This window comes from Meles meles, chromosome 14 (genome assembly GCF_922984935.1).
Source record: "Meles meles chromosome 14, mMelMel3.1 paternal haplotype, whole genome shotgun sequence".
NCBI classification, from domain to species: Eukaryota; Metazoa; Chordata; class Mammalia; order Carnivora; family Mustelidae; genus Meles; species Meles meles.
In genome coordinates, this window is record NC_060079.1 from 4,406,773 (window position 1) to 4,434,700 (window position 27,928).

At 36.2% G+C, this 27,928-nt stretch overlaps 1 protein-coding gene across 2 annotated transcripts in view; it reads right to left on the reverse strand.

The window, feature by feature from the left end:
* Window positions 1-1,286: 1,286 nt before the first annotated feature.
* The window catches only part of MICU2 (mitochondrial calcium uptake 2), a 154,795-nt gene continuing 128,153 nt past the window's right edge, over window positions 1,287-27,928 (reverse strand). For both annotated transcript variants that reach the window (XM_046028270.1, XM_046028269.1), the window contains 5 exons: window positions 18,625-18,722; window positions 9,337-9,508; window positions 4,321-4,429; window positions 3,474-3,631; window positions 1,287-1,912 (listed from right to left, as the gene is read on the reverse strand). In XM_046028270.1, the coding sequence (XP_045884226.1) occupies window positions 1,808-1,912; window positions 3,474-3,631; window positions 4,321-4,429; window positions 9,337-9,508; window positions 18,625-18,722 (642 nt within the window). In that variant the 3' untranslated portion in view covers window positions 1,287-1,807. The remainder of the gene's footprint in view (window positions 1,913-3,473; window positions 3,632-4,320; window positions 4,430-9,336; window positions 9,509-18,624; window positions 18,723-27,928) is intronic.

The window sequence follows — 27,928 nt, forward strand, 5'->3', positions numbered from 1 at the left end:
AACAGGAAATGATGGAGGATGCAAATCCTCTATTTGCACTGCTTATCTTTTCTCGTGGTTTGGTTTTACAGTAAAGAAATACAAAAATTAGTTATTTCTAGAATAATGAGAACAAATTTGTTCCCTAATCAGCAGGAAAATAAATTTTTTTTTTTAATAGTAATTGGACAAAGCTTTTACCACTTGTCGTTCTTAAGCATTAATTGTACAAGAGTCTTCCATGTAGCAGCTGTCAGGGAGCGGTTTCTCTTGTCCCATTCATCAATTAGTTAATTATCAGTGTTAAGCTCCCTGATTGTTAATTTATTCAATAGCATTTATTTAATGCCCATTAGTGGCATTAATTACTTTGATACTCAAATTGTACCAGATTTGGCCAGAGAGAGCCCCTTGAAGTTGGCTCTTCTCCTTTTGATATGTCCTCATTGTTTTCTGAGTACTTCTTTACTTTCAGGCTCATCTTGTACTCTGCTTGCTCCAGTCTCAGAATCAGCCATTTAACCAGGGAATGGAATGTGTTTTAAATATTTGCAATATTCTTGTTTAAGTAGCATATTTTTATTTATTTTTAAAAAGATTTTATTTATTTGACAGAGATCACAAGTAGGCAGAGAGGCAGGCAAAGAGAGAGAGAGGAGGAAGCAGGCTCCCTGCTGAGCAGAGAGCCCGATGCGGGACTCCATCTGAGGACCCTGAGATCATGACCTGAGCCGAAGGCAGAGGCTTAACCCACTGAACCACCCATGTGCCCGAGAAGCATATTTTTTTCACTTACTCTGTTAAAAGTGCCATTTTATTAACAGCATTTTATATTTAACACCAATTAATTTTTAGTGCCATTTTAAACATTTACCCACCACTCAATATATCCCATGAGACCCAGATCTTACGATCAAGATTCCCCAATCACAGTAGTTTATTTGTTTGCCTTTATTTATTTACTTTTAAGTAGGCTCCAAGCTCAGTGTGGAGCCCAACATGGGCCTTGAACTTATGGCCCCGAGATCAAGACCTGAGATGAGATCACCAGTCGGACGTTCAACCAACTGAGCTATCCAGGTGCCCCACTAGTTTTTTTTTTTTTTTTTTTAATTTTATTTTTAAGTAATCTCTACACCCAGTGTGGGGCTCAAACCCACAACCCCACGATCAAGAGTTGCATGCTCCACCAACTGAGCCCCACCTGTTACACTGGTTTTTAAGAACATACACCAATGAGGTGGTCAAGGTTGTCAATACTAATGAGAGAATTTACATTTATTAAAAAAAGCTTTAAAAAACCCATGTAATTTTTGTATCTGAGTAAATATTTTATTTCTACATAAGATAATGACATTTACACATTTAAAAGACAACTAATATACAGCTAACTGTAATAAAATACACAAGAAGCTTATGAGATATGAGAACACAAATAAGAAAACCCGAGTTTTTAATTTAATTTGCCCTACTGGGAACATCAGGGCTCCTGGACTTGATATTGACATTATGTACCAAGTATTTTTTTCTGTAAGTACTAAGTTGACACCCTTCCAAAGAGCACGTTGTACTACTGTGTCTAAGAAATCAGTGAATAACTAGGTTTTCCATCTTATCAAAGTACAAAGCATTGCTTCAATTCTAGGCCTTCTGATAGAATCCAGTATCTATTACTAAGTTCTTTAATGAAATTTTATTAAGAAATTATTGATTCAGAAATACAAGACATCTTTATATTACAAAGAAAATCAAGAAGCCAAAAATCTAGATTTTAGACAAATTCCCAATTCTGACATCTGGCACAACAGGATTCCCAGATTATCTTTTTCTAAAAGAGATTTCTTCCAGCTTGTTTCCAGGCTTCTTTTACTCCCTTAATGCTCTCTCTTTTCACACATTTCCAGTATTCTTGTACACTTTGTTGCTGTGGTACCTGTTAACCAGAAGTAAAAGTGGAGATCATTCTCTTTAGGGTTAAACATGATTTCACGTGAGCTCTGTTATTATTTCCCACATGCCTCCAAAAAGTACTCGAGGTGGATTATGTTGTAAAAAATAACTGCAACAACAGGACAGGACAGGATAAAAGTACAATAGGACAAAAGACAAAAAAGTTAATGTGATGTAGGAATATCCTTGGGGGAACTAGGGAATGGAGGCTGACTAAATACACCTGATTGGAGTTTCCTCCTTAAGAAGATAATGAAGACTTTGGGTGATCTTCTTTCACGTATTGGTTTAACGTGTAATCATTTCACAGTACTTAATAAGATTTTATGTTTCCCTTTTTATGGTGAACTTTATTTAGCTATGTGGAATAAAAATTAAAAGCCTAAAACTTTGATTTAACCTTGCTGAAGTTAAAATGGAACAATATATTTGATACAAACCCTTAAGAAGAAATAATATAATTCACCTAAGTGCTCTGTGAATTAAAAAGTTCTGTATGGTTAATATTTCTCTCAGTTAAACAAGAAAGTAAAGGTTCGAAAACATTTGTATCCTGGTCACCACAAGAGCATAGCATTGCGGGAAATCTGTCAAATGGAAGCAAAAGTTTACTTTAGATTATTTTATATATATATATGTATATATATAAAATATAGATATAATATAAAAAATCAGGTCTTTTTTTACAGGTCTTCTATTTAATATCTCTTGAGAAATGGCAAAGGGGTTCCTTAGTATATTAAACTGTTAACTGCAAAGGCTGGTTTAATTTCTAGGGGTATGATCATTAACTATGAAGTACTGTATGACTACAAAGCTTATAAAACATGTTTGCTAACAGAAATTATATTTGCTCATTTTTTCACAGATGTTTGTGAGAGGAAAACAAAGGTGTTCTGACTTGTAAATAAATAGATTTGTTTATGAACCTACCATATTCTCTCCCTCATTTTCCTTTCTTCTGGCCTAACTACCTACTTATCACATAGTTCTCTTTCCACTGTTGTTTTCAACCTGTAGACTGCTTTCAGCAAAATTTTGAGCTTTATTTGTCCCACAGACCAATATATGAATTTGAGTGGTTAACATTTACTTCAAGTGTCTCAGGCACTATACTAAGTATTTTACAATTAATTCTCACAAAAATTTTTTTCTGGTAAATTCTATTAGTTTCCTCATTGTACACAAATGAGGAATGTGAGGCTCTGAAAAATTAAGTGGCTTTGCAAGATTAGGCAGTTCATAAGTGACAGAGTTGGGATTCAAATTTAGGTGTGTTTAACTACAGAGCCCAAAGCAAAATTCTAGCCCATGATTTCTGAATAGTGGTTTCTGATTAGATTCAGATAAAAGAAAAAAGAAGGCAAAGAAAAATACTAGATCCCATCTGTAGGAGATATCTCAGTGTTGTGGTCATAGCTTATAATCTCTTTATAAATGATAAAACCTCATTTAAGACCATAGGTTCATCTAAATTCTAGGTGATATACCATTCATTTAATTACATGTAAACATGTAATTATTTAAAAACTCAAAATTTTTACCCATAAACCTCGATGCATCCTGTTTTTTAAAACCCCGAGAAACTCTCCATGACTAAGACATTCATCACCATCCACATCAAAGATCTTGAAGACGGTGTCCAAAATATTGTTGGAGAGCTCCTGTCCTGTGGCTACTTTCACGGCCCTCTTAAACTCCGCTGAAAGAAAACATAAAAGAACTCATCAAACATGTGAAATAGTCTAAGTGGAATTAATCTAAATTTTATTATTTGAGAAGCAAAAAAACAAAACAAAAAACACCTAAAAGTATTCATTAATGGGAAGTAAAACAAAACCAAAAATACTCAGTAAGAACATACTGAAATAACAAATTTGGCTGAGAAATGTCATGAAAGTAATTGAAAGAGAAGAAGGCTATTTTAATTTTTAAAAATTTTATTATTTATTTTTAAAGATTTTATTTATTTGACAGAAAGAGAGCGAGGACAAGTAGGCAGAGTGGCAGAGAGTGAGAGAGGGAGAAGCAGGCTCTCCACTGAGCAAGGAGCCTAACTCAGGGCTTGATCCCCAGGGCCCTGGAATCATGACCTGAGTTGAAGGCAGACACTTAACTGACTGAGCCACCCAGGTGCCCTTTAACCAATGTTTTAAAGAAGGTACATCAAGATTCTTTTTTCCTTCTTAGGGGAAAATAAGGAAAGTAAAAGCAAATAAAGTAATAGTTAAATGTGAGAGTCAATGTTGTAAGTCTACAGTAACCACAATGAATTAAAAGGCAAATCAACTCTTTTATTGATAACTGGCTCCCTGACTGGTATGTTCTAGTTGAAGAAGAGACTGATACTGTTTATAGATGATAAAAATTAAATTAAGTCATGTAACTTACCCAATCTGACAGGACGATGAGCTAAACTGAACATTTGCATAGCAATAGCAAAGTCTTCCAAGTGGGTTGTAAAATGACAAAATGATTTGAACTCATCCAAACTAATGCTCTAATAAAATAACAAAAGTGAATTTTAATTATAATTTTGTAAATACATTAAATAATCTTAGCATATAAGCCTAAGTCCTGTTTCTATAATAACACTTACAAACTTTTATAGTTTTCTAAGAAAGTCTATTAAAAAGAATGGGCACACAGTGAATGGTTGTGTAGACTGCAAAGTGGGTGAAAGGTCTCCTGGAGCAGGGCAAGACCTGGGGTGACCCTGTGGTACAGAGTGGATTCTGTCTTCTCAAAATTCATAGGTTGAACCCTAACACCCAACATGATTGTATTTGGAGACACGGTTGTTAGGGAGGCAATGAAGGTTAAACGAAGTCATAAAGATAGGACCCTAATCTGATAAGGACTAATGTCCCAATAAAATGAGGAAGAGACACCAGAGATCTCTCACTCTGGGTAAGCACAGAGGATAGGCCATGTGAGGACACAGTGAGAAGGCAGTGGTCTGCAAAATGGGAGGAGAGACTTCACCCAAAACCAACTTGCCAGCACCTTGATCTTGGACCTCCAGGCTCCAGAATGCGAGAAAATAAGTTTGTTGTTTAAGCCATCCAGGCTGTGGTATTTTGTTATAGCAGCCTAAGGAAACTAGTACATTCTGTTAAGTAGTCCGCCTCCTTCCTTTTCTGCTTTATCAATGGACACAGCACTGAGTAAGAGCACTGGATTTTGGAGTTAGAGGAACCAATGTTGAAACTTCAGTTCTGCCATTTACTATGTGCATGGTCTTACCCTCTCTGAGCCTTAGGTAAGTAACCTTTCAGGAATTAAGTAATTTGTTCAAGGTCTACTAAATGGAACACTGGGATTTAAATCTTGATTCATCTGACTTTAGAACCTATGCACATAAAAACAAAAAAAAAAATAAGTTAGAAAAACTAGTTTTTCTGTTGAAAAAGTAAATAAAATATGAAAATTCTTGATTTGAAAAATAAATTCTTCCCTGCCTGCAAACATTTCTCTTTGTAGGGACCTTCAGGATCATGTCCTCTGTTTATCTGTGGTCTTATTCAAGTTTCACTGAGGAATTTTTACTTTTAAAATTTTAAGTAAGTTTTTGAAGAGGGAACATATACACATGGTTAAAAAAAATCATTGCTAACAATATTATAGATAAAAAAATAAAGTTTTCTTTCTTCCTTTGACCTTCAGTTCCCTTCCCCACAGGCAAAGCACTGTTACCAATTCTTTGTGTGCCCTTCCAGAAATATTCTACTCTTATTATAAAAGAACACACACACACACACACCCTTGTTTTACACAATGGACGCATCCTCTTCACATATTTCTATACCTTGTTTTATACTAAAAAAAAAAAAAATTTTATTTATTTATTTGAGAGAGAGAGTGGGGGCAGAGACAGAGAAGGAGAGAATCCTCAAGCAGACTCCCCACTGAGTGCAGAGCCTGAAGCAGGGCTTGATCCCAGGACCCTGAGATCATGACCTGAACTGCAATCTAGACTCAGACGCTTAACCAACTGAGCCACCCAGGCAATCCCCACCCCACTTGCTTTATACTTTTAACAATAGATCTTACTAACACAAATAAGAGTGGCTGTTTCTCTGCACCATAATCTCAAAGCCGTCACTGGGTGCAATCTTTCTGATTTTTCTTTCACCGATAAGTGAAAAATGGTATGCCATCAATGTTTGAATCTGTATGTCTTGAATTGTGAATGATGTGAAACACTTTTCAGTTTTATGGTCTTACTAGTCATTCGTGGATTTCTCTTCTTGTGTCTTTTTTATATCCTTTCCCCAGATTTTTAATGAGCTGTTATGTAACTTATTGCTGGGAGACAAGTCTCCACGGGTCTCTCATGTTTCTGCACATCTTTTAAAGAGAGGCTCCAACCATCTTTTTATTCCAGACTATCTTTCCAAGGACGTTTGTCTAGTGAACAGCCTTGAATACTGACAATGTCTCGTTTGGAAGCAGAGGACAGTTTTGCTTACTGCCCATTATAAAAGATTTAGATTCCTGAAGATGAACTTTCTTGGCTATGTGCACGGGCAGCATCCAACAGGGCCCCTCCACGTGGTCTCTGTAGGACTTGGGAGATGAGGAGGAAGACATAAACATAATGCTCAGCTATTGCTATGCTATGAATAATAAAGTTTTTTTCTCTCTGACCCAAGCATGTGTCTTCTGTCAGCATCCATGAAATGGCACAGGCTAATTTCCAAATAGATAAAATCTCAGATACTTTACAGTTATTAACATGTTGATTTTTAGGATCCTATTATATATTAAATACGGCAAAATGTGAGACCCTTCAAAGTTCTTTTCTTTTCTTTTTTTTGGTAAGATCCTTCAAAGTTCTTGATTTTAAAACAAAATTTTAAGGGGGAAGGGGCGAAGGAAGAGGGAGAGAGAAAACTCCAAGCAGGTTTCATACCCAGTGCAGAGCCCAATGTGGGGATATCTCATGACCAAGAGATCATGACCTGAGCCGAAATCAAGAGTCAGACACTTAAGTGACTGAGCCACCCAGGTGCCCTCAAAGTTCTTGATTTTTAAGATCTCATTATAAAGAAATGGGCCTATTACATGTAATGCAAATATTCCTCCTCTCACCATTTTGTTATTTTTTTTCTTTTCACTTGGATTATAACTTTGGGTGGGGATGAGAGAAAGCAGTAGAATTTTAACTTTTAGTTAGCAATTTCACCAATTTTCCTTGAAAGCTTCTGAGTTTTGCCTAGAAAGATAACTATATCCCACTCTAAGATGACTGTTTCCAGTTTTCTTCTAAACATACTCAGTTTCATTTTTCTCTCTCTTTTTTCTAAAATTTTATTTATTTTTGAGAGAGAGAGTGAGAGAGAGCGTGAGCTAGTGGGGAGAGGCAGAGAAAGGAGAAGCAGACTCCTGCTGAGCAGGGAGCTTGATCTGGGGCTCAATCCCAGGACCCTGAGATCATGACCTGGCCAGAAGGCAGATGCCTAATCAACTGAGCCACCCAGGTACCCCCATTTTCTCCTTAACATTTAATTCTTAGATCCACCTGGAATTTTAGAGTAATGAGTAAGGAAGAGGTTTACCTTCATTTTCTCCCTCAGATGACCAGTGAATTAACCTATTATTAACTTATTATTCTTTGTTTACTCAACTAATTTGCAATATGAATTTACATATACTAAGTTTCCATGCGTATTTGAGTCTATTTTTGGACTTTATATTCTGTTCAGTTGATAGGTCTGTCAAATTCATTGTAACAGGCTGTTTTAATTATCAATGCTTGATAATGAATATTAATATCTCAGGATTCTTTTTTTGAAGACTTAATTTTTTTAAAAGCTTTTATTTATTTGACAGAGGGAGACAAAGCAACAGAGGGAATACAAACAGGGGGCGTGGGAGAGGGAGAAGCAGGCTTCCCGCTGAGCAGGGAGCCCAGTCTGGGGCTTGATCCCAGGACCTTGGAATTGTGACCGGAGCCTAAGGCAGATGCTTAAAGACTGAGCCATCCAGGCGCCCCTAAAGACTTTTTTAAAGCAGTTTCAGGTTCACAGCAAAACTGAGGGAAGGTACAGAGATTTCCCATATAGCTTTTGTCCCCTCAGCATTCGTCTCATATAAACTTTCATGGTTTGTCTAGGTCACTTGTGAGAATCCAATGGCATTTTTATTGGAACCCCAAAATCTGGCTCTCCTTTGATTCCTGCACATATGAAAGATTAGACCTTTTTGCTGTGTAGTTATGTGGGCGTCATGTGATTAGTCTGGCCAAGTGTGATGTTTCTAGGCCAAAACATTTAATTGCTGGAATGTACTCACTCCTCAATTTTCCTGACACAGCCTCTGCAGATGATGTTTTTTCCAGATGGTAAAGCTCCAAGATGGCAGAGCTTGGAGAGTCGGGTCCCTGAGCAACTATATGCAGAGCCTCCTACCAGTAGCAGGATTGAGAAAGAAATCTTCTTGTGTTAGCCATGGAGGTTTCAGGGCAAATTTGTAACTGCAACAAATCTAGTCTGTTCTGACTAGTATAACCATTCCATTTAATAGATGAATCTAAGGGAGACCTGCTATATTCATAATACTAAAACTTCCCATTCAATAATAGGAGACGTCACTCTAATTAGGTAAGTTTTCTTTTATATCCAACAAGACCTTAAAGTTTTTTTTTCAAATATTTGTTGTTAATTTATTTCTAGTTGTTACATGTTTCTATTATAATTATAAATGGGATCTTCATTATATTGTTCTTTTTCTTCACTATAGAAATAGCTTTAAAAATTATATAAAAATACATGTCCACTCCAAAAACATGTATTGAACAATGAACTAAAAGCAACACATAAAGTAAAAAAATCACACAAAAAAATCTCACAACAGTATACTAGTCATTATTAGTAGTTTGGCAATCATTTCTTCATATATATATACATACTAGTGCGATTACATTTTCTAACTTGCAATTTGTACATAGGACAGTTACTGCTAATATATTAGAATTATAACAGGTACTTTCTTGAATTTTTATTGTTTCTAATGGCTTTTCAATTTGATCTCTTGGGTTTTCTAGTATATCATCACATTTATGCAGAGACAACTGTGACTCCTTTCAAATGTTTATACTCTTTTATTCTATTAATTTGCACTGACTAAGATTTCAAGAACAATAAAAGTAATAGTGGGGACAGTGAACATTGTCTTATTCCTGACTTTACTGGAAGTGCAAAACTCATACTTGCTATACTGATGTTATCTTAGGCAATAATTCATTGATATGAAATAGTATATAAAACATTTCTCACCTTGACTTTATACTTAAATAATAGAGAGTAACATGGTTTTTACTTTGAAAGTTACTTTATTTAATTACATAAATATTTCTAACATCATTTCATTTTTACCAGAAGCATAATAAAAAGGTATACCAACCTCTCCTGCTGTCAACTTCTCTCTTACATTTTTCCAATAGATGTCTTTATTTTCAGTGTTAGTGAAAAAAAGCAGCCACTCTGCAAAGTCTTCTTTTCTCATGAAACTCAAACCTTTAGAAAACTGAATGAATTCCATTTCTTGGACCTCCGTTTGTAAATTCTCCATAAATCTAAATGTTAAAATATAAAATTGATGTAAGGAGCTAATAGCATGCAACCTTAATATTGTAAATAGAACTGCAGAACACCTTCAGCACTACCTACTGGAGTGGCTGGTCTCTTGAAATGTTGAGTCAAACAAAGTATTAGTGCTGTGCAAGGGGTGGGGTAGTGGAGGATGCAGAGAAGCTGATTAAGTCCAATACTTGCCTCAATGTGTCACTCCTTACACTCAATTTGTTTATGCAAATTATACTTGGCAGCCTACATTCTGATAAAGATTTACAAAATTATGTAAAATGTTGCTTTGATGCATCTATAACATTTTTTTTCCCAACACAGAAAAATTACCCATAATCAGAGAAACTTAACATTCAGTTGGGCTACTATTTTTAGAATGTTAATCATAATTAATAGCTCCTAATATTTTTCAGATTAATGTAGTCAATGACTTTGCATCAAAAGCTTAGATTTACCTAAAAATATTTATAATCATTTGGATAATAACATATGAATAAATGACTCAGCATCCTTTTAAAAATAAAAACACGTCACTCTGATCAAACTGTCACCAACAGCTCCCTGAGAAAACGCCCTGATAAAGGGTATCAGATTAAAAAAAACCTTCTTTGAACAAGAACTCAGATATGCTGCATATGATTTATTTATAACCTAAATCATGTGAAAAGTCTTATTATCTCCCTGTGTTTTAACATGTTGCAGATAGCTTTACTCACCTTTCTACATGTTAAAAATCTGTCATGTCATAATTCAATGGAATTATATACATGGGGTGAAAAATTGGTCTACTGCAGTTCAGTGGGAGAAAAACTGCCACTGTTCAAAATCTCATAAATCTTAAAAGCATGAAGGGGGAGTTTGATTTTAGGCTTTATTCTGTGTGATAGGTAACAATCTGTTCCCTACAACATTTTCTGAATGTACAAGGATACACAAATTTATCAATGCCATGTGTCTTTCTGAGTCAAGGCAGAGGTTTATCTAAAATATGAAGCATTTCCAATTTGGGCTGATAGATCGATGAAACCTTTTACTGATATGCCTTGTCCGTTGGTAGTATTACTGAGTTTTATTATACTGTGTACTGAGAAAATTCAACTTCATAGGATTGTTAAAAAAATGCTTTACTTGCAAATGAATGTAGAGTAAATTTAGGAAAGCAGAAAATACGATATAAACATATTACTAACTCATTCCTTTCCTTTTTCTTCAGGCCCTGAGGTTGAAATATTATAAATTTAACTGCTGTTAAACTATACATGGTCTGGTTTAAGCTACTTTCATCTTACTAATTATACTACTTCTGAAGAACACAAGTATATTTTTGGAAAACCATCTTTCCTAACTCTAAAATTATAGATCTTGTTATGACTTGAAAATCCTGGAACATGATTACTGGACATAAATGTATCAATTGAAGAATTTGTTGTAAATAGAGTCACCAGATTCATCCTGAACAAATTAAATAGTTTATAAATTAGTGGATTAATTGGGAACAATGGGGAAAAATCTGCTTTTGCTTATCTTTTTTTTTTTTTAATTTTTTTAGGTCACAGGGTGCTGGCGCTGACTTCTACCAGCTCTGAGAATGCACTGCGCACATGTTTTCCCACCTCTATTTCATGTACAGCAGCTTGAAATTGGCTTGGTAGAGTATTTACATGACTCATTGGCAAATGCAACAAATGAGGCTGTTCTTCCTGAGAGCAGATTGTTAAACATATTTATTAGCACACCACAGCTTATAGATATCTTTGAATTTATAAAAACTCCCCATGAATTTAGAACATTTTCAACTAATTGGCATTTTAGAATTAAAGTACCTTAGGAACATGGCACATACACGCACTATCTCCAGTTACATACCAATCAATTCCCAGCGAGAAAGATCTGAAAACTAGCGGATGAGCTCCCGACAACAAAGGACAAAAGGGCCACACTGTAGTCTCTGTAAAAACCCCACACCAGGGGAACCAGTAAGGAGGGATCTCACAAATAAGCCAGGTATCCCTGAGGAATAACGGTCCTAGTCCACATCAGGCACCCCAACCTCTGGCACCCACACTGCAGACAAAAGCTCCCAAAATGTGTGGCTTTGAAAGCCAACGAGGAAACATACACAGTAGGAAAAGAAATGTAGAAGACCCTAAAGAGAAAGGAAAGAAAAAAGGCAAAGAGAGACTCGAAAAACATGGAGGCAGTGAAGCAGAGTGAGTAAGGGCTACCAATGGCTACCTGAGGATCATTTTTCCCCCCTGAGATATATATATCCTGGAAAGGAATGGGTTTTGCACAATTAAATTACCTCTTCATTTCATAACAATGAGTAAACACTGAAATTCCAGCAGACAGAGCTTAAATTATACTTTAGTTTTTACTTAAATGGCTAAGAGCTATTTCAGTCTTTTGACGAATTGTAAAAAACCAACCAAACCGAGACAAAAATCAATAACCCGAACAAATCACAATCTATCCAGATACTCTCTCATTAACTGATAAGTTTCTCTTGACATGTGGTAGTATCTACCCAATGCGTCTTCTATCCCTCTGGTCACCTGGTCTAGTGCTAGTTCCTTGAAAGCGCATCCACTGTACCTAACCAGCCACCAGGGAACTGTGGGAGTAATTCTTTCAGAAACTTTGTGACCATTTAAACCTTTTAAGAGAAAGCTGGGTCTGAATTTCGAAGATATTTAACTCTGGACCAAGTCCCTTATTAATCTCATCAAATTCCAGCTGTAAAAAGGGAAGACCAAGGGTAGGTGAAATAACACATAAGAAATACTCAGACACGTATCAGGCATGTAGTGATGGCACTGCGGACGCAGGGGACCACCCTTCCCTTTCATCCTCACTCAAGCCCAGAGTATCAAGAAGTAGCTACTACTGCTTCAGCTCCCTGGGGCTGTTGAAGGACTTCTTCAAGGGCGGCCTGAGGAAAATCATACAACTGCTCACAGTGACAACAGCAGAAATGAATGGTCTACACCTGTAACTGGATCCTCAACCCTGCCAACACCCTGCTATGAGGGCAGGGAGCTCTCGTTTTTTATTTCACACGGTGGCTATTTCAATTTGTTTCCATTCTCTACAAATCTATCCCACTACCTTTCTATTTGTCCTCCGCAGATGACTTGCCCCAACTTCTCAGAGAAACTAGAGGTCACTGCTTAGGAAATTCTCTCATTTTCATCCCCATTTTTCCCATCCCCAATCTCTTTTCTGTCCTAGTGAAAGGAGTCCCTTTTCCTCTTGATAGCTACCTGTGCTCTTAATTCCACCTATATTCCTCTATTTCTTCCTTCTCTGGGGCCGGGCCTTGCTCCTCTGGTGACTCTATTCACTCCTGCATTGTCTTTCCTTCTTCAAATCATGTAAATGTGTGGGGGGAAACCTTTCTTACCTTCCCTTCCCGCTACTGCCCCCTCTCTTCCTTTGCTCTAGTTAGTCTCCTTCAAAGAATTACCTGTATTTCTTTCTCCACTCACCCCTCACTCACTTCTCAACCCACTGCAATCTGCCTGCTGCTCCCACATCCACCCCACATTCACAATTTTTTTCCTGAACTTATTCTTGTGTTCTCTAGTTCAGTGAATAGGTATCACATGGGTCATTGGCTCCACTCAGAAACCAGGCAGCAGCTTAGATTTCTCCTCATTTACTCTTCATCCAGTCACCAAGACTATTAAGTTCCTTCTCCGAAGTAATCCCTCGGATTCCTCTACTTTCCTTCTGTTTCCCGCTGTCACCACCTTGGTCTAATTATTATCCTTTCTTCTCCATTACTGCAACAGTCTCTACCAGATCTCCTTGCCTTTTGTTTGATTTCCTTAGCTAATCTCCTGGATCTGATGATCACCCTACTCCCCTCCTTCGAGGCCTTCACAGCACTCTTGTTCTCGGCATGGCACAAAAGCCTTCACAACTGTGCTCATGTTGACCTTCCCACATTCATCTCTCACATTGCTGGTTAAGCCACGATGAACTTCTAGTTTCTCCATCTGCCATGTCTTCTCTTGAGTTCAGACATATTACCTATTAGTAATCATTGGGTTCACATTAACACTGGCTTGATAATTCTTTCTAATATTATGCAAATATGGGTTCATTTCCTGAGAAATTAAAAACATGAAGTATCTGAACAGAGCAGTAGTCTATCTACATTATGTCAATTAAATTATTCTGTGGAATGACAATAAACTTAAAAAAATTCTGAGAATTTTTTCTAACTTAAATTCACTGTGTATTGGCAGTATGACATAATGGACCTATCTAGTACAAGATATACTGTATATTGTCAGTCCATAATCAGAATTTTGGGCCAAAGACTTAGATAAAAACATCAATAATTTGTAAAGTAAAATTTGACCCAGAGATTTAAACAAAATTATTGTTTTATTGGACTGTAAAACAGATTTCTATTTATTTATTTATTTTTAAAAAGATTTTTATTTATTTATTTGACAGACAGAGATCACAAGTAGGCAGAGAGGCAGGCAGAGCAAGAGAGGAGGAAGCAGACTCCCTGCAGAGCAGAGAGCCCGATGCAGGGCTCGATCCCAAGACTCTGGGATCATGACCTGAGCCGAAGGTACAGGCTTTAACCCATTGAGCCACCCAGGTGCCCCCAAACAGATTTTTAAATAATTGCTTTTTCCTTAGTGTAAAGTTACTTTGGAATGTGTCTGTCCCAGAACTTCTAAGTTCTTTTGTATGAAGAATTTAAATTTATAATTTAATAATTTAAATAATTCATGAAACAAAATCTGGAATACTGATTGGTTAAATTTGACATCAATACCTTTTCCTATTGATAAAAGAACAACAAAATGGAATAAGTCTTGCTAAAAGAGTCACTTAAAATGGAGTCGGGAGGACACTGAAGAAGTAGGGCCTATGCATATTTCCTGTCTCAGTCCTCAGAAAAATGCTAAACTTGGATTGTTGCCAAACTGCAAACATCCTGGAACAACATCTGCTGTATGCAAGAATGGACTCAAATGGACTTTCTGCCTAGCACTAATCTTAGCAACCGATCATGTACAGAATAGTGTCACTAAAACCCTGCCAGTACCAATCATAAAAAAACAACTTATGTAACGTGCCTAAAATTCCTCCTTTGCCTTTAAAAATCCCAAGCTCCTCTGTGTCTTTAAAGTACAACCTGGGTTGCTGCCTTAATTTCTGTTTTCTGAACTGTGATTCCCAAGATCCCAAATAAATGCTTTTTTTCCCCCTACAGTCTTTCATTTTCTTATTTGACATATCATATATATATATACACACACATATATTTATATATATATGTATATTAATAGTTGCTTTGTAACTTTGTATTTGTTGGTTTAATTCCATTACTAGTATATTTCCAGAAGACTTTATAAGGTTAAGGAACCTTCATAAAACTGATACAACTTCTCAGTTACTACTGAATTTTCAAATACAAAATTGGTAATGAAGGTAGAAACAACTTTGCCATTTGTGATGAAAAATACAAGTGGTGCGTAATTTTCTAAATGAAAAAAAATCCTTCTCTCTGAATTTTAAAGCAGTCAGTCCTTGGGGAAAAAGATGAACATGCTATAATTTATTTTAGTTCTGATTTCTTTCTTTAGAAGTTGGATTAAGGAGCCTTTAGGAAAAGAGACTGAGGAAACTCTAAGCTGAAGAAGTGTCTTGACCAAGAGAGCTGGGGAAATGCAAACAGAGAAAAAAGCCAGAGAAAAAGAATTCCCTAAGGAGAGAAATCTGGAAGCTGGGAAACAAAGCTCCTGGAAACTCTAAAAATAATTTAAGTAAAAAGAGTTGGGCACATATTCTGAGTGCCTACTTGTGTTACACATTGTGTGTACTTTAATATGTTATTTAATTCTCTCATCAACCTCAGACTTTTTATGTGGGGGGACAGAATATTAACATAAATGAGAGTAGAAAGAACAGAATAAAGATTAAGAAGGGAGAAATATGCATGAATTAGAGATCTGATCTTTTCCTTTATTAGACTGCAAAATTATTATAATTTATAATTTTTAAATTTACTTTTATATTTACTTACAACTCCCTAAAATGGGCAGGACAAGTATCATTTTATGAATTTTTACAGGGCACCTGGGTGGTTCAATTAGTTAACTGGTTGCCCTTGGCTCAGGTCATGATCCCAGAGTGCTGGGATGGAGCTTGCACGGAGCTCCTTCCTCAGCGGAGAGCCTGCTTCTCTCTCTCTCTCTTGCTCCCTTTGCTTGTGCTCTGTCAAATAAATAGAATATTAGAAAAAATTATTTTTTATAAAGAATATGAAAAAGGTACATGATTTGCCCAAGATCATACAACTAAATAAATGCTAAACAGCATAACTAGGATTTATATCTATTTCTATCTCAAGTCCAGTTCTTTTTCCCTTTTATATTGGTACCAACTTCGAGATTTTTGGTATTTAATTGTTAGTACTTGTACTTGCCTATTAAAGCATTAAGTGGTTTTAAAGAAAAAGAAGCAGAATTTTAGAAGCTGAAGTGAAGTATCCCTTCATGCTTAAAACTGTGATTTTAGTTGTTCTCTGCTGGTAGATGCTATAAAAAAGCAGCCTGTGATTTTTGAAATTTGTTGCTGGTCTTACTATAACATTAAGAATGTAAGTCCTTTTATTACACAGTGTCTTTTTCATAGGAACCCGTGGGAAACTTTCTTTCTGGCCCTGTGAGGTATAATGCTCGCTCTCCCCCCTTACGTGGAATCCGTGCTAACTTAGGGGGATAGTGAATTGTGTAACTGATCACGTATGCTTTTTCGTATTGTCTGTCAGAAAGCCCAGAGTCCAATTTGTGGTTTCTTCTCAGCAAGCGCACAGAATCTCGTGATTTGTACTTTGTGTACTAGCCTAATTACTGACTCCATTTTATGATACTGCCATAGTTTTTCTTCTCTTCTTCCTTCTCACCTGCTTCTAATAAGCCACTTATTTATATTCTCTTACAAGTGCCAATTTACAGTTGGACTCTTGTTTAGAATAAGGTTATATACAAATCAACATATTAAAATTATGCATTAATCAATACCTTAATTATATATAATTACATAATAAAGTAACATATATATGCATATATATACTTATTAAGCAGTATTGGGCACTGTCATCTCAGAGATGAAGAAATGGACTGCACTGGAGACTCAGGTCAGGTTAAACCGCTTGTTCATCAAATCCCACTTAACAAACTGTGAAGTTCTGCACTTGAATCCAGGTCTGTCTAAATCACAAATATGTGTTTTCAAAATACTGTTTCTCTAAATGAGAAGCTAATATCTGTAGGCAAATACTGTAAGTAGCTACCATAAAAGCTGTAATTTTGTGTCACCTTCCTTGATACTAATAAGCTGTATCTCCTAAAATAATTTCCCTTATTAGAGAAGTTGTAAGAAGGTGGCTGAGACCAAGGACAAACATCTCTTTTATAAGAGGACATATTACACTCCCATAAAAACCAAACTCAAAGCTCCAAATAACAAAGACCACAAAAATTTTTGTGGAATTTTAATGATTAATATGGTCAGTATGTTGGTGAAAAGTTTTTAGAAATGTTATACATACACAGAGGCTATTTTCTGTTACTTTATGACATGCAAAATTTTAAAGACATTTTATGATTATCCATTCTAGCTAGTATAATAATAATTTTAACTTTAGGAGACTTTGCTCTGTCCAAGAGACAAGTTTTTAAAAAACCGCATTTAAAGCATTTGTTGTTAATTGGATCATTTTTAACTGCATGATGGCATGACAAATTTCACTGAGTACATTTACAGAAATGCTAGTAAAAATTTTTTTTTTTTTTAATAGGGAAAAATTTTATTTTAACTATAAATGTTACAAGTAAGGGATTGGGGGCCTAGCAATGGCCCCATCAAAAACTTTCCAGGGGTGCGTGGGTGACTTAGTTGGTTCAATGTCTGACTTTTGATTTCGGTACAGGGTCATGAGATCAAGTCCTGCGTCAGGCTTGGTGCTCATGGAGTCTGCTTCAGACTCTCTCTCCCAAATTTTTTTTTTAAAGTAAGAATTTTAAATAAAATTATCCCTTTAAAGAAAATTGAAGTTAGCACAACTGTAAAAATTAACTAGGTTAGGGAATCCTAAAATGAAGGGGGAGTAGTGTATTAATATGAACAAGTATGGTTGATGATAATGGCTTTGCTTGGTTCTAAATCATGGTATTTATTTTAAAACTTAAAGAAATGTTAAGATAGTAATATTTTTCAAGTATATAAGAAGAGACATTTTATTTTATTTATTTATTTTGAAAAGATTTTATTCATTTATTTGACAGACAGAGATCACAAGTAGGGAGAGGCAGGTAAAGAAAGAGAGGAGGAAGCAGGCTCCCCGCTGAGCAGAGAGCCCGATGCGGGGCTCAATCCCAGGACCCTGAGATCATGACCTGAGCCGAAGGTAGAGGCTTTAACCCACTGAACCACTCAGGCGCCCCAAGAAGAGACATTTTAAAAAATTTTGTGAGAAAAACTGTTCTAGGGAGGTTAAAATGACTTACTGGAGTTTAGCTATGGGGTACACACTGTGATTGGACATAATTCAGAAACTTGGGTCTTCATATATTCCACCTCATTCCTTAATCACTAAGCCCTACAATTTCATCTCCTAAATACATCTTGAAAACTCTATTTCAAAATTCTTATTGCCACTACACCAGTTTAAGGCTCTCATCATTTCTTATCTGGAATATCTATCTGAATGGGCTTCTTTATTCTGCTGCCAAAATGTCGGGCACTTCTGACCAGGTATCCTTCATGCATCATTCTTCAGGACCTCCCACTGTTAACTCAAGCTTGATCTTTTGGAGTATGAAATCTTCTGCAGGCAAGTACATACTTTTCCAGCCTCTGTTCTTAAGCATACCACCTTACGTCTATTACTCTAGACTTAACTGCTTATAATTCCCTTTACAAACCATACATTTTCATGCCTCTAGGTCTTTTCTCACGCTGTTCTCTTTTCCTCAGAGACTTTCTTGTCCACACATGTCTGCCTGGGTAATTTCTGCTCACATGTCAAGGTTCAGCTTACGTGCCATTTCCCTCAGAAATTTGCATTTACCTTCGAAATTCCCTATAATGAAGTTTTCTTTCTCCTCTTTTTCCAAAGAAATATATCTGAAGGGTTGTGGTAATTTCAGGTTCTTTCACTGTTGATTCCTATAAAAAATGATATAATAATTTCAAGTAATTATAAACAAGAACAAAAAAACAGACCCTATAGCCTGGACCTCTTTAGGATAATATCCATGAAAGATTCTTGTAACAATAACAACAAAGGTAGAAGAATCCTATTCTGTAACTGTGTCTGTTCAAGCAAGAGAAAAACAATGAGGGCTAAAACACTCAAGATGGACTTCAGCAGTAAACAAAATCTTAAATCAATCCAAAAAGAGAGCTTTAGAATAGTGAAATAAACATTATTTCAAATGTGATCTCGAGGCGTTTTTTAGTAAGACTATTTATTTATCTGACAGAGAGAGAGAGAGGGCACAAGCAGGGGGAGCGGCAGGCAGAGGGAGAGGGAGAAGCAGATCTCCCCCCATGCTGAACAGGGAGCCTGATGTGGGGCTAGATCCCAGGACTCTGGAATTGTGACCTGGGCTGAAGGCAGACGCTTAACTGACTGATGCAATGCCTGCAGCTCTGAAGGACAAAGATAAATTAGTTCAGATGAGGTGGGAAAGTATCAGCGAGAATTTCATTTGTGCTCTACCACAGCAATGAGAAGATCTGGAGAGACCATGAGCATGAGCAAAAGAAAACAGCATGACAACTAAGCAAAGGCACCATAGCAAGAAATAGAACAAATCCGCAAAGACAAAAAAAACACCCAGTCTAGAATACGTAATGCAAGGAACCATGTAGGACCCCATAAATGCTTTATTTATATTAAAATTTTTTCTATTTTGAGACAGTTGTAGATTTATATACAACTATACAAAATAATACAGAAAGCTCTCTTGTACCCTTTACTCAGTTTCCTCCAATGGTGACTGGTGACATCTTATAAAACAACGTAACTTGACACAGTCAACACACAGAAGAACATTTCCTTCACTGCAACAATTCTTTATTTGCTCTTACACCGCACTGATTTCTCTCCCACCCACCCTCTCTTTGACCTCTGGCCGCTAATTGACTTTCTTTTCCCATAATTTCGTTATTTCAAAATGTTATATAAATAGAACCAAATATTATGTGACTTTTGGTATTGGCATTTTTGTTTAGCACAATTCTCTGGATACTCATTCAGGCTGTTGCTGTATCAACGGTTTGTTCCTTTTCATTACAGAGTACTATTCCATTGTACGGATTACCAGTTTAACCACTCACTTGTTGAAGGATATCCGGGTTGTTTCCAGTTTTTGGCTATTATAAATAAAGCTGCTAAAAACATCTGTGGACAGGATTTAATATGAACACTGTTTTTCATTTCTCTAGGACAGATGCCCAGGACTGTATTACTGTTTTATCACAGGGGCAGTATCATTGTACTTTCCTGCTGGTAGTAGATGAGTGATCCAGTTTCTCCACATCTTGTAGTCATTTGATATTGTCAATTATTTTATTTTAGTCACCTGATGGGTTTGTTAATTGGCACCGTCCTATGATTAATGGGTTGAGCATCTTTTCATGTGGTTGTTGGCTATTTGTTTATATACTTTGGGAAAATGTCTACTCAAGTCCTTCACCTAGTTTTTAACTGGGCTGTCTTTTCTTTAAGTCTTTATTTAAGTTCCAGTTAAACATATAGTGTAATATTAGTTTCAGGGGTACAATACAGTGATTCAACACTTCCATACATTACCTGGTGGTCATCACAACTAGTGCACTCCTTAGTCCCATCACCTATTTAGCCCATCCGCCCATCCACAACCCTTCTGCTAACTATCAGTTTGTTCTCTACAGCTAAGAGTCTGTTTTATGGCTTGCCTCTCTTTCTTTACTCTTCTCCATGTTCACTTGTTACATTTTGTTTGTTTCTCAAATTCCACATGTGAGCAAAATCATGGTACTTGTCTTTCTCTGACTTAATGTTGCTTAGCATTTTAAATGACAGGATTTCATTCTTTATGGCTGAGTAATATTTGCCCACTTGATATGTTTTCCTGTTTTGTTGAAGATTAACCAATTAATCTTCAATCGACCCTATAGTTGTGGGTTCATTTCTGAGTTTTCCACTCTGTTCCACTTAACTGTGTGTGCCAGTATCATACTGTTTTGATCACCACAGCTTTATAACATAACTTGAAGTCTGGGATTCTGATGCCTCCAGTTTTTTTCTTTTTCAAGGTTGTTTTGGCTCTTCTGTGTTTTTTATGGTTCCATACAAATTTTAGGATGGTTTGTTCTAGTTCTGTGAAAAATCCTGTTGGTATTTTGATAGGGATTGCATTAAATGTGCAGATTGCTTTGGGTCGTATAGACATTTTAACAGTAGTTGTTCTTCTAATCCATGAACATGGAATGTCTTTCCATTTCTTTGTGTCATCTTCAATTTTTCATCAGTGTTTTATAGTTTTCAGAGTACAGGTCTTTTACCTTTTGAGTTAGTTTTATTCCTAGATATTTGATTGTTTTTTGGTGCATGTGTAAATGGGACTGATTCCTTAGTTTCTCTTTCTGCTGCTTCATTATATTGTGTAGAAATGCAACAGATTTCTGTATACTGATTTTGTATCCTCTGACTTTACTGAATTCGTTTAACAGTTTTAGCAATTTCTTGACATTTTCTATTTCTATTGACAATTTTCTATATAGGGTATCATGTCATCTGCAGAAAGTGAAAAAGTTTAACTTCTTCCTTGCCAATTTAGATGCCTTTTATTTTTTTTTTTGTCTGACTGTTATGACTAGAAGTTTTAGTACTATGTTAAATAACAGTGTTGAGAGTAGACATCCCTATCTTGTTCCTATCTGTAAAAGAAAAGCTCTCAGTTTCCCCCCATTTAGGATAATATCAGCTGTTTATTTTTCATATATGGCATTTATTATGTTGAGGTATATTCCCTCTAAACCTTTGTTGAGGGTTTTTATCATGAATGTTGTACTTTGTCAAATGCTTTTTCTGTATCTACTGAAATGATCAAATGGTTATTATCCTTTCTTTCATTAATGTCATGTATCACAACTGACTTGCAAATACTGAACCACCCTTGTAACCCAGGAATAAATCTCACTTGATTGTGGTGAATGATTTTTTTTTTTTTTTTTGGTAAATGATTTTTTTTAAAGTATTGCTGGATTTGGTATGCTAATATTTTATTGAGAATTTCTGCATTTATGTTCATCAGGGATATTGGCCTATAGTTCTATTTTTTACTGGTGATTTGTCTGGTTTTGGTATCAGGGTAATGATGGACTCATAGTATGAGTCTGAAAGTTTTCCTTCCTCTTCTATTTTTTGGAATAGTTTGAGAAGAATAGGTCTTAACTCTCCTTGAAATGTCTGGCAGAATTCGCCTATGAAGCCACCTGGTCCTAGACTTTTGTTTGTTAACTACTGGTTCAATTTCTTTGCTGGTTATTGGTCTGTTCACTTTCTGTTTCTTCCCATTTCAGTTTTGGTAGTTTATATGTTTCTAGGAATTTAATCATTTCTTCCAGGTTGTCCAATTTGTTGGCATTGGGTTCTCTTTCTGCTGTTGAGTTGTAGGAGTTCTTTAGCTTTCTTGATACTAGATAGACCCTTATAAGGTCTATAATTTGCAAATATCTTCTACCACTCTGTAGGCTGTCTTTTTAATTTTTTTTTTAAGATTTTATTTATTCATTTGACAGACAGAGATCACAAACAGGCAGAGAGGCAGGCAGACAGAGAGGAAGGGAAGCAGGCTCCTTGCTGAGCAGAGAGCCCGATGTGGGGCTTGATCCCAGGACCCTGAGATCATGACCTGAGCTGAAGGCAGAGGCTTTAACCCACCGAGCCATCCAGGCATCCCTGTCTTTTTAATTTTTGATAGGGTCCTTTGATACACAAAAGTTCCTAACTGTAAAGAAGTTCAATACATCAATTTTTCACCTATTGCTTATGTTTTTGGTGTCATAAGAAATCAATGCCAAATCCAATGCCATGAAGCCTTTCCCCTTTCAAGAAATACTTCTAAGAGTTTTATAGTTGTAGCTTTTATATTTAAGTCTGATTGATTTCAGTTAACTTTTGTATATGGTATGAGGTAGAAGTCCAACTTCACTCTTTTACATGTGGCTATCCAGTTGTCCCAGCACCATATGTTGAAGAGACTTACACAAAGGAAGTCATTATATACATGTTTTGAAAACAGGTTTTTTTCCCTTTTAAAGGGGATCACTTGCCATAACCAAGTCTGTCATAATTTTTACTAGCTATTGCACTGTATGTGCCATTGTGCAGGTATGTATACACACAAACATTTTTTCAAGGTAGCAAGCATGGTTACCTTATTTCTCCTTTATTAACATGCATTCCCCCCCGCCCCCACACTCTTGTGTTTGTCACAGAAAAGAGCAAAAAGGTCTGAATTTTCCCATGCCTATTAGCAGTAGGGAAATTCCTACATATGACATGTGAGCTAGCCAAGGTCACCAGCATAAGATAATGAATGTGCTGATATTTAGATTGTTTCCAATTTTTTTTTTGCTATAAACATTGTTGTGAGATATACTGTTATACACTTATCTTTGTACACTAGTCATAAATTATTATTCATTTGCACTTAAACTTTGTTAGATGTCTTTACAATTTACTTTGCCAATCAACAGTACAGAAGAATGCCCATTCCGTCACATCTTGGAGAACACTAAAGATTATCAAACTTATCTTTGCCAATCTGGTAAGAAATAAAACAAAACAAATCACTATTATTTCAACTTGCATTTCCTTAATTATTCATATTTATCTGTCATTTGTATTTCTTCTGCTCACTGCCCCTTCATGACCTTTGCCTACTTTTCTATTGAGATGTTAAGTCATTTTAAAAAAGTCACAGTAGTCAAGTTTACTACAATTTTCTTTTACAGCTTTTGGGACAGGACTACATTGCTTAGATCAATAATATAAAAACATTGACCCACTTTTTCTTTTCAAATCAGGTGTAACTAACATGCAATACTACATTAGTTTCAGGTGTAGAACACAGTGAATTGGCGTTTGTATACATTGCAAAATGGCCACTGCAGTAAATGTGGCACCATCTTCTACTTTACAAGTTAATACAATGTTACTGACTATATTCCCAATGCTGTACCTTACAACCCAATGACTTATCTTCTCCAAGTCAGTAAGCTGCCCTTCTGTTCAGCTGAGGATTTCCTTTTGTAACTAAAAGTATGTACTTTGTGATCCTCTTCTGTTTCTTCCGAACACACCCCTCCTCTGGTAACCACCAACCTGTTCTCTGTATCTATGAATCTCGGGGTTTTTTTGTTGTTGTTGTTGTTTTTTTAAGATTCCACATATAAGTGAAATCCTGTGGTATTTGTCTTGCTCTGACTTACTTATATTACTTAGAATAATACCCTCAAGGTCCATCCATGTTGTTGCAAATGTCAAGATTTTCTTATGGCTGAGTAGTGTTGGGTATATAAACCACATCTTTTTATCCACATGTCTATCAATGGACACTTAAATTGCTTTCATACTTTGGCTTTGTAAATATTGCTGCAATGAAAAAAGGGGTACATATACCTTTCTGAATTAGTGTTTGTATTCTTTGATTAGATACCCAGTAACAAAATTGTTGTATCATACTGTAATTCTATCTTTTTTTTTAAAAAAGATTTTATTTCCTTGGGAGACAGATTGAGTGAGATAGAGAGCACAGCCGGGGGAGAGGCAGAAGAAGGGGAAGCAGACTCTCCCTGAGCAGGGAGCCTGATGTGGGGTTCAATACCAGTACCCTGGGATCATGACCTAAGCTGAAAGCAGATGCCTAAGAGACCAAGCCATTCAGGCACCCCCTGTAGTTCTATTTTTAATTTTGAGGAGTCTCCATATGGTTTTCCACAGTGGTTGTACCAATTTACAATGCCATCAACAATACAAAGCGTTCCCTTTTCTCCTCATCCTTGCCAGCATTTTGTTATTTGTCAGTTTGACATTAGCCCTTCCAACAGGTGTAGGTGCTATCTCATGTTTTGATTTGTATTCCCCTGATTAGTGATGTTGAGCATCTCCACATGTGCCCGTTTGCCATCTGTATGTCTTCCTTATGAAAACGTCTATTCAGATCATCTGCCCATGTTTTAATTGGATTGTTTTTCCTATTGAATTGTATAAGTTCTTCATATCTATTTTGGATATTAACCCTTTAGCAGATATATAATTTACAAATATCTTCTCCCATTTTGGAAAGTTGCCCTTCTGTTTGAGGGTTTCCTTTGCTGTACAGAAGCTTTTTAGCTTGATGTAGTCCCAATTGTTTATTTTTTTCTTTTGTTCCCTTTGCCTTTGGAGTCAGATAAAAAAAAAGTCACTAAGACTGACTTCAAGGAACTTATTGCTTAGGTTTTCTTCTTCGGCATTTATGGTTTTAGGTCTTACATTCAAGTCCTGAATCCATTTTCAGTTAATTTTTTGTATATGGTGTAAAATAGTGGTCCAATTTCATTCTTTTGTGTGTAGCAGCTGTCCAGTTTTCCCAACACTATTTATTAAACAGACTGCCCTTTCCCCATTGTATATTCTTGCCTCCTTTGTTGAAACTTAACTGACTGTATACGTGTGGGTTTATTTCTGGGTTATCTATATCTATAGTTTCATTGATCTATGTGTTTGTTTTTATGAAACTACCACACTGTTTTATTATTATAGCTTCATAATACTGTTTGAAATCAGGCTCAGTAAAACCTCTGGCTTTGTTCTTCTTTCTTAACATTCCTTTGGCTATTTAGGGTCTTCTGTGGTTCCCTCCACAGAAGTTATAGTATTACTCTAATTCTGTAAAACAATGTCATTGGAATTTTGATAGGGACTGCAATGCATCTGTGGATTGCTTTGAGTGTATGAACATTTAACAATATCAATTCTTCTAACCTATGACAAAATATATCTTTCCATTTTTTGTGTTATGTTCAATTTCTTTCATCAATGTCATATAGTTTTCAGGCAACAGATCTTTCACCTCCTTGGTTAAATTTATTCCCCGACATTTCATTGTTTTTAATGCAATTGTAAATAGAATTATTTTCTTGATTTCTCAGATATTTTGTTAATGTACAGAAATGCAAGAGAGCTTTGTATATTAATATTGTATCTTGCAACTCTACTGAATTCACTTATTAGTTCTGATAGTTTTTTGGCGGAGTCTATAGGTTTTCTACATCCAGTATCATGTCATCTGCAAACAGTGAAAATGTTACTTCTTCCTTTCCAGTATAGATGCCTGTTATTTCTTTTTCTTGCCTAACTGCTCTGGCTAGGGCTTTCAATTCTATGTTGAATAAAAGTGGCAAGAGTAGGCATCCTTATCTTGTTCTTAATCTTACAGGAAAAGCTTTAGCTTCTCACCACTGAGTAAGATCTTAGCTGGGGCTCTATCATATACAGTCTTTAATATGTTGAGATATGTTCCCTCTATACTCATTTTATTGAGTTTTTATTTTTTTAAATCATAAATGGATGTTGAATTTTCTCTAAATTTTTTATGCATCTACTAGAACATGATTTTTAGCCTTCATTTTGTTGATGTGGTATATATCACCTTGATTGATTTGTACATGCTGACCATATTTGCAACCCTAGAGTAAATCCCACTGATCATGATGTAAGATCATTTTAATGTAATTCTGAGTTTGGACTATTAATATTTTGTTGATTTTTGCATGTATTTTCATCAGGGACATTGGCCTGTAATTTCCTTTCTGTTCTTTTCCTCCCTCCCTCCTCTTTTCCCTCTCTGTTTCTTCTTGGTGTTCTTCTTTGCTTTTGGTATAAGGGTAATGCTGGCCTTGCAAAATCAGTATGGGAGCATTCCCTCCTCTTCAAAATCTTGGAGGAGTTTGAGAAGTAAAGTTCTTTGAATGTTTGATAGAATTCACCAGTGAAGCTGTCCTGTCCTGACAGCTTGTTAGGAGTTTCTGATTACTGGTTCAGTCTCCCACAATATCTAAGGTATGCCTGCATTCTTGGTTGGAAGTTGTTTTCCTTTCATCATTTTGAATATGTCATGTTGCTCCTTTCTGGCCTGCAGTTTCTGCCATGAAATCGCCTAATAGCCGTATGGGATTTCCCTTGTATGAAATAATTTGTTTTTTCCCTCTTTCTGCTTTTGAGATCCTCTCTTTAACTTTTGAAATTTTAATTATTATGTGTCTTGGTATGGCTCTCTTTGGATTCATCTTAATTAGAATCTTCTGAGCTTCCTGGACCTGGATGTCTATTTCCTTCAGCCATTATTTTTCAAATACATTTCCTGACCTTACCTCTCTCTTCTCCTTCTGGGTCCCTTATAATGCAAGTGTTATTCTATTTGATGTTGTCCTAGAGGTCCCTTAAGTTACTTTTTTTTTTTTTTCCTTTTCATTGCTCTGGTGAGTTCTACTGCAGTCTACCAGATCACTGATCTGTTCTGCTTCATCTAGTCTGCTACTGAACCCCTCTTGGTCTTTTAAAAAAACAAACAACAACAACAAAAAAAAAACCAAAAAAGAGGGAGAGAAAGAAGTGGGGAGGGGGAGAGGGAGAGGCAGAGACAGAATCTTGAGCAGGATCCATGCCCGGTGTGGATGCAAGGCTCAATCTCACAACCCTGAGATCATGACCTGAGTCGAAATCAAGAGTCAGATGCTTAACAGACTAGCCACCCAGGCGCCCCCTTCTTCGTTCTTTCTTATACTTTCTATCTCTTTGTTGAAGTTCTCACTATATTCACCACTCTCCCCGAGTTCCATGAGCATCTTTATGACCATTACCTTAAATTCTTTTGCAGAAAGAACACTTTCCTCCACATTATTAAGGTCTATTTCTGAGGTTCTGTCATGTTCTTCTATTTGGAACACATTGCTCTGTTTCTTCATTTTGCTTGACTCTTGGTGTGTTTCTATGTACTACCTGAAGCAGCTCTCTCTCTCACTCTTAAAGCAGTCCCTGTGTAGGTGATGAAACTTCTCTTTCAGCCTTATTTTTTTAGCTCTTTGTTGTCTCTTGAACCTTTGTGATTATCTAAACCACCTGACTTATTCTTGGTATGACCTTGACATGATACTGTTAGGGTGTGCCACGACCTGCCTATTCCAAGGGGAGGAGTCTCATTTAACACCCAGGGTTGACGGGAAACAGACACTTAGGCAGCAGTTTTTAAAATATAAAAGTATATACAATCCTGTAGGAGCTACAATCATAGTCTCTGCTGCCTCCGGACTAGATTTAGAGGTGTCTCCTGGGT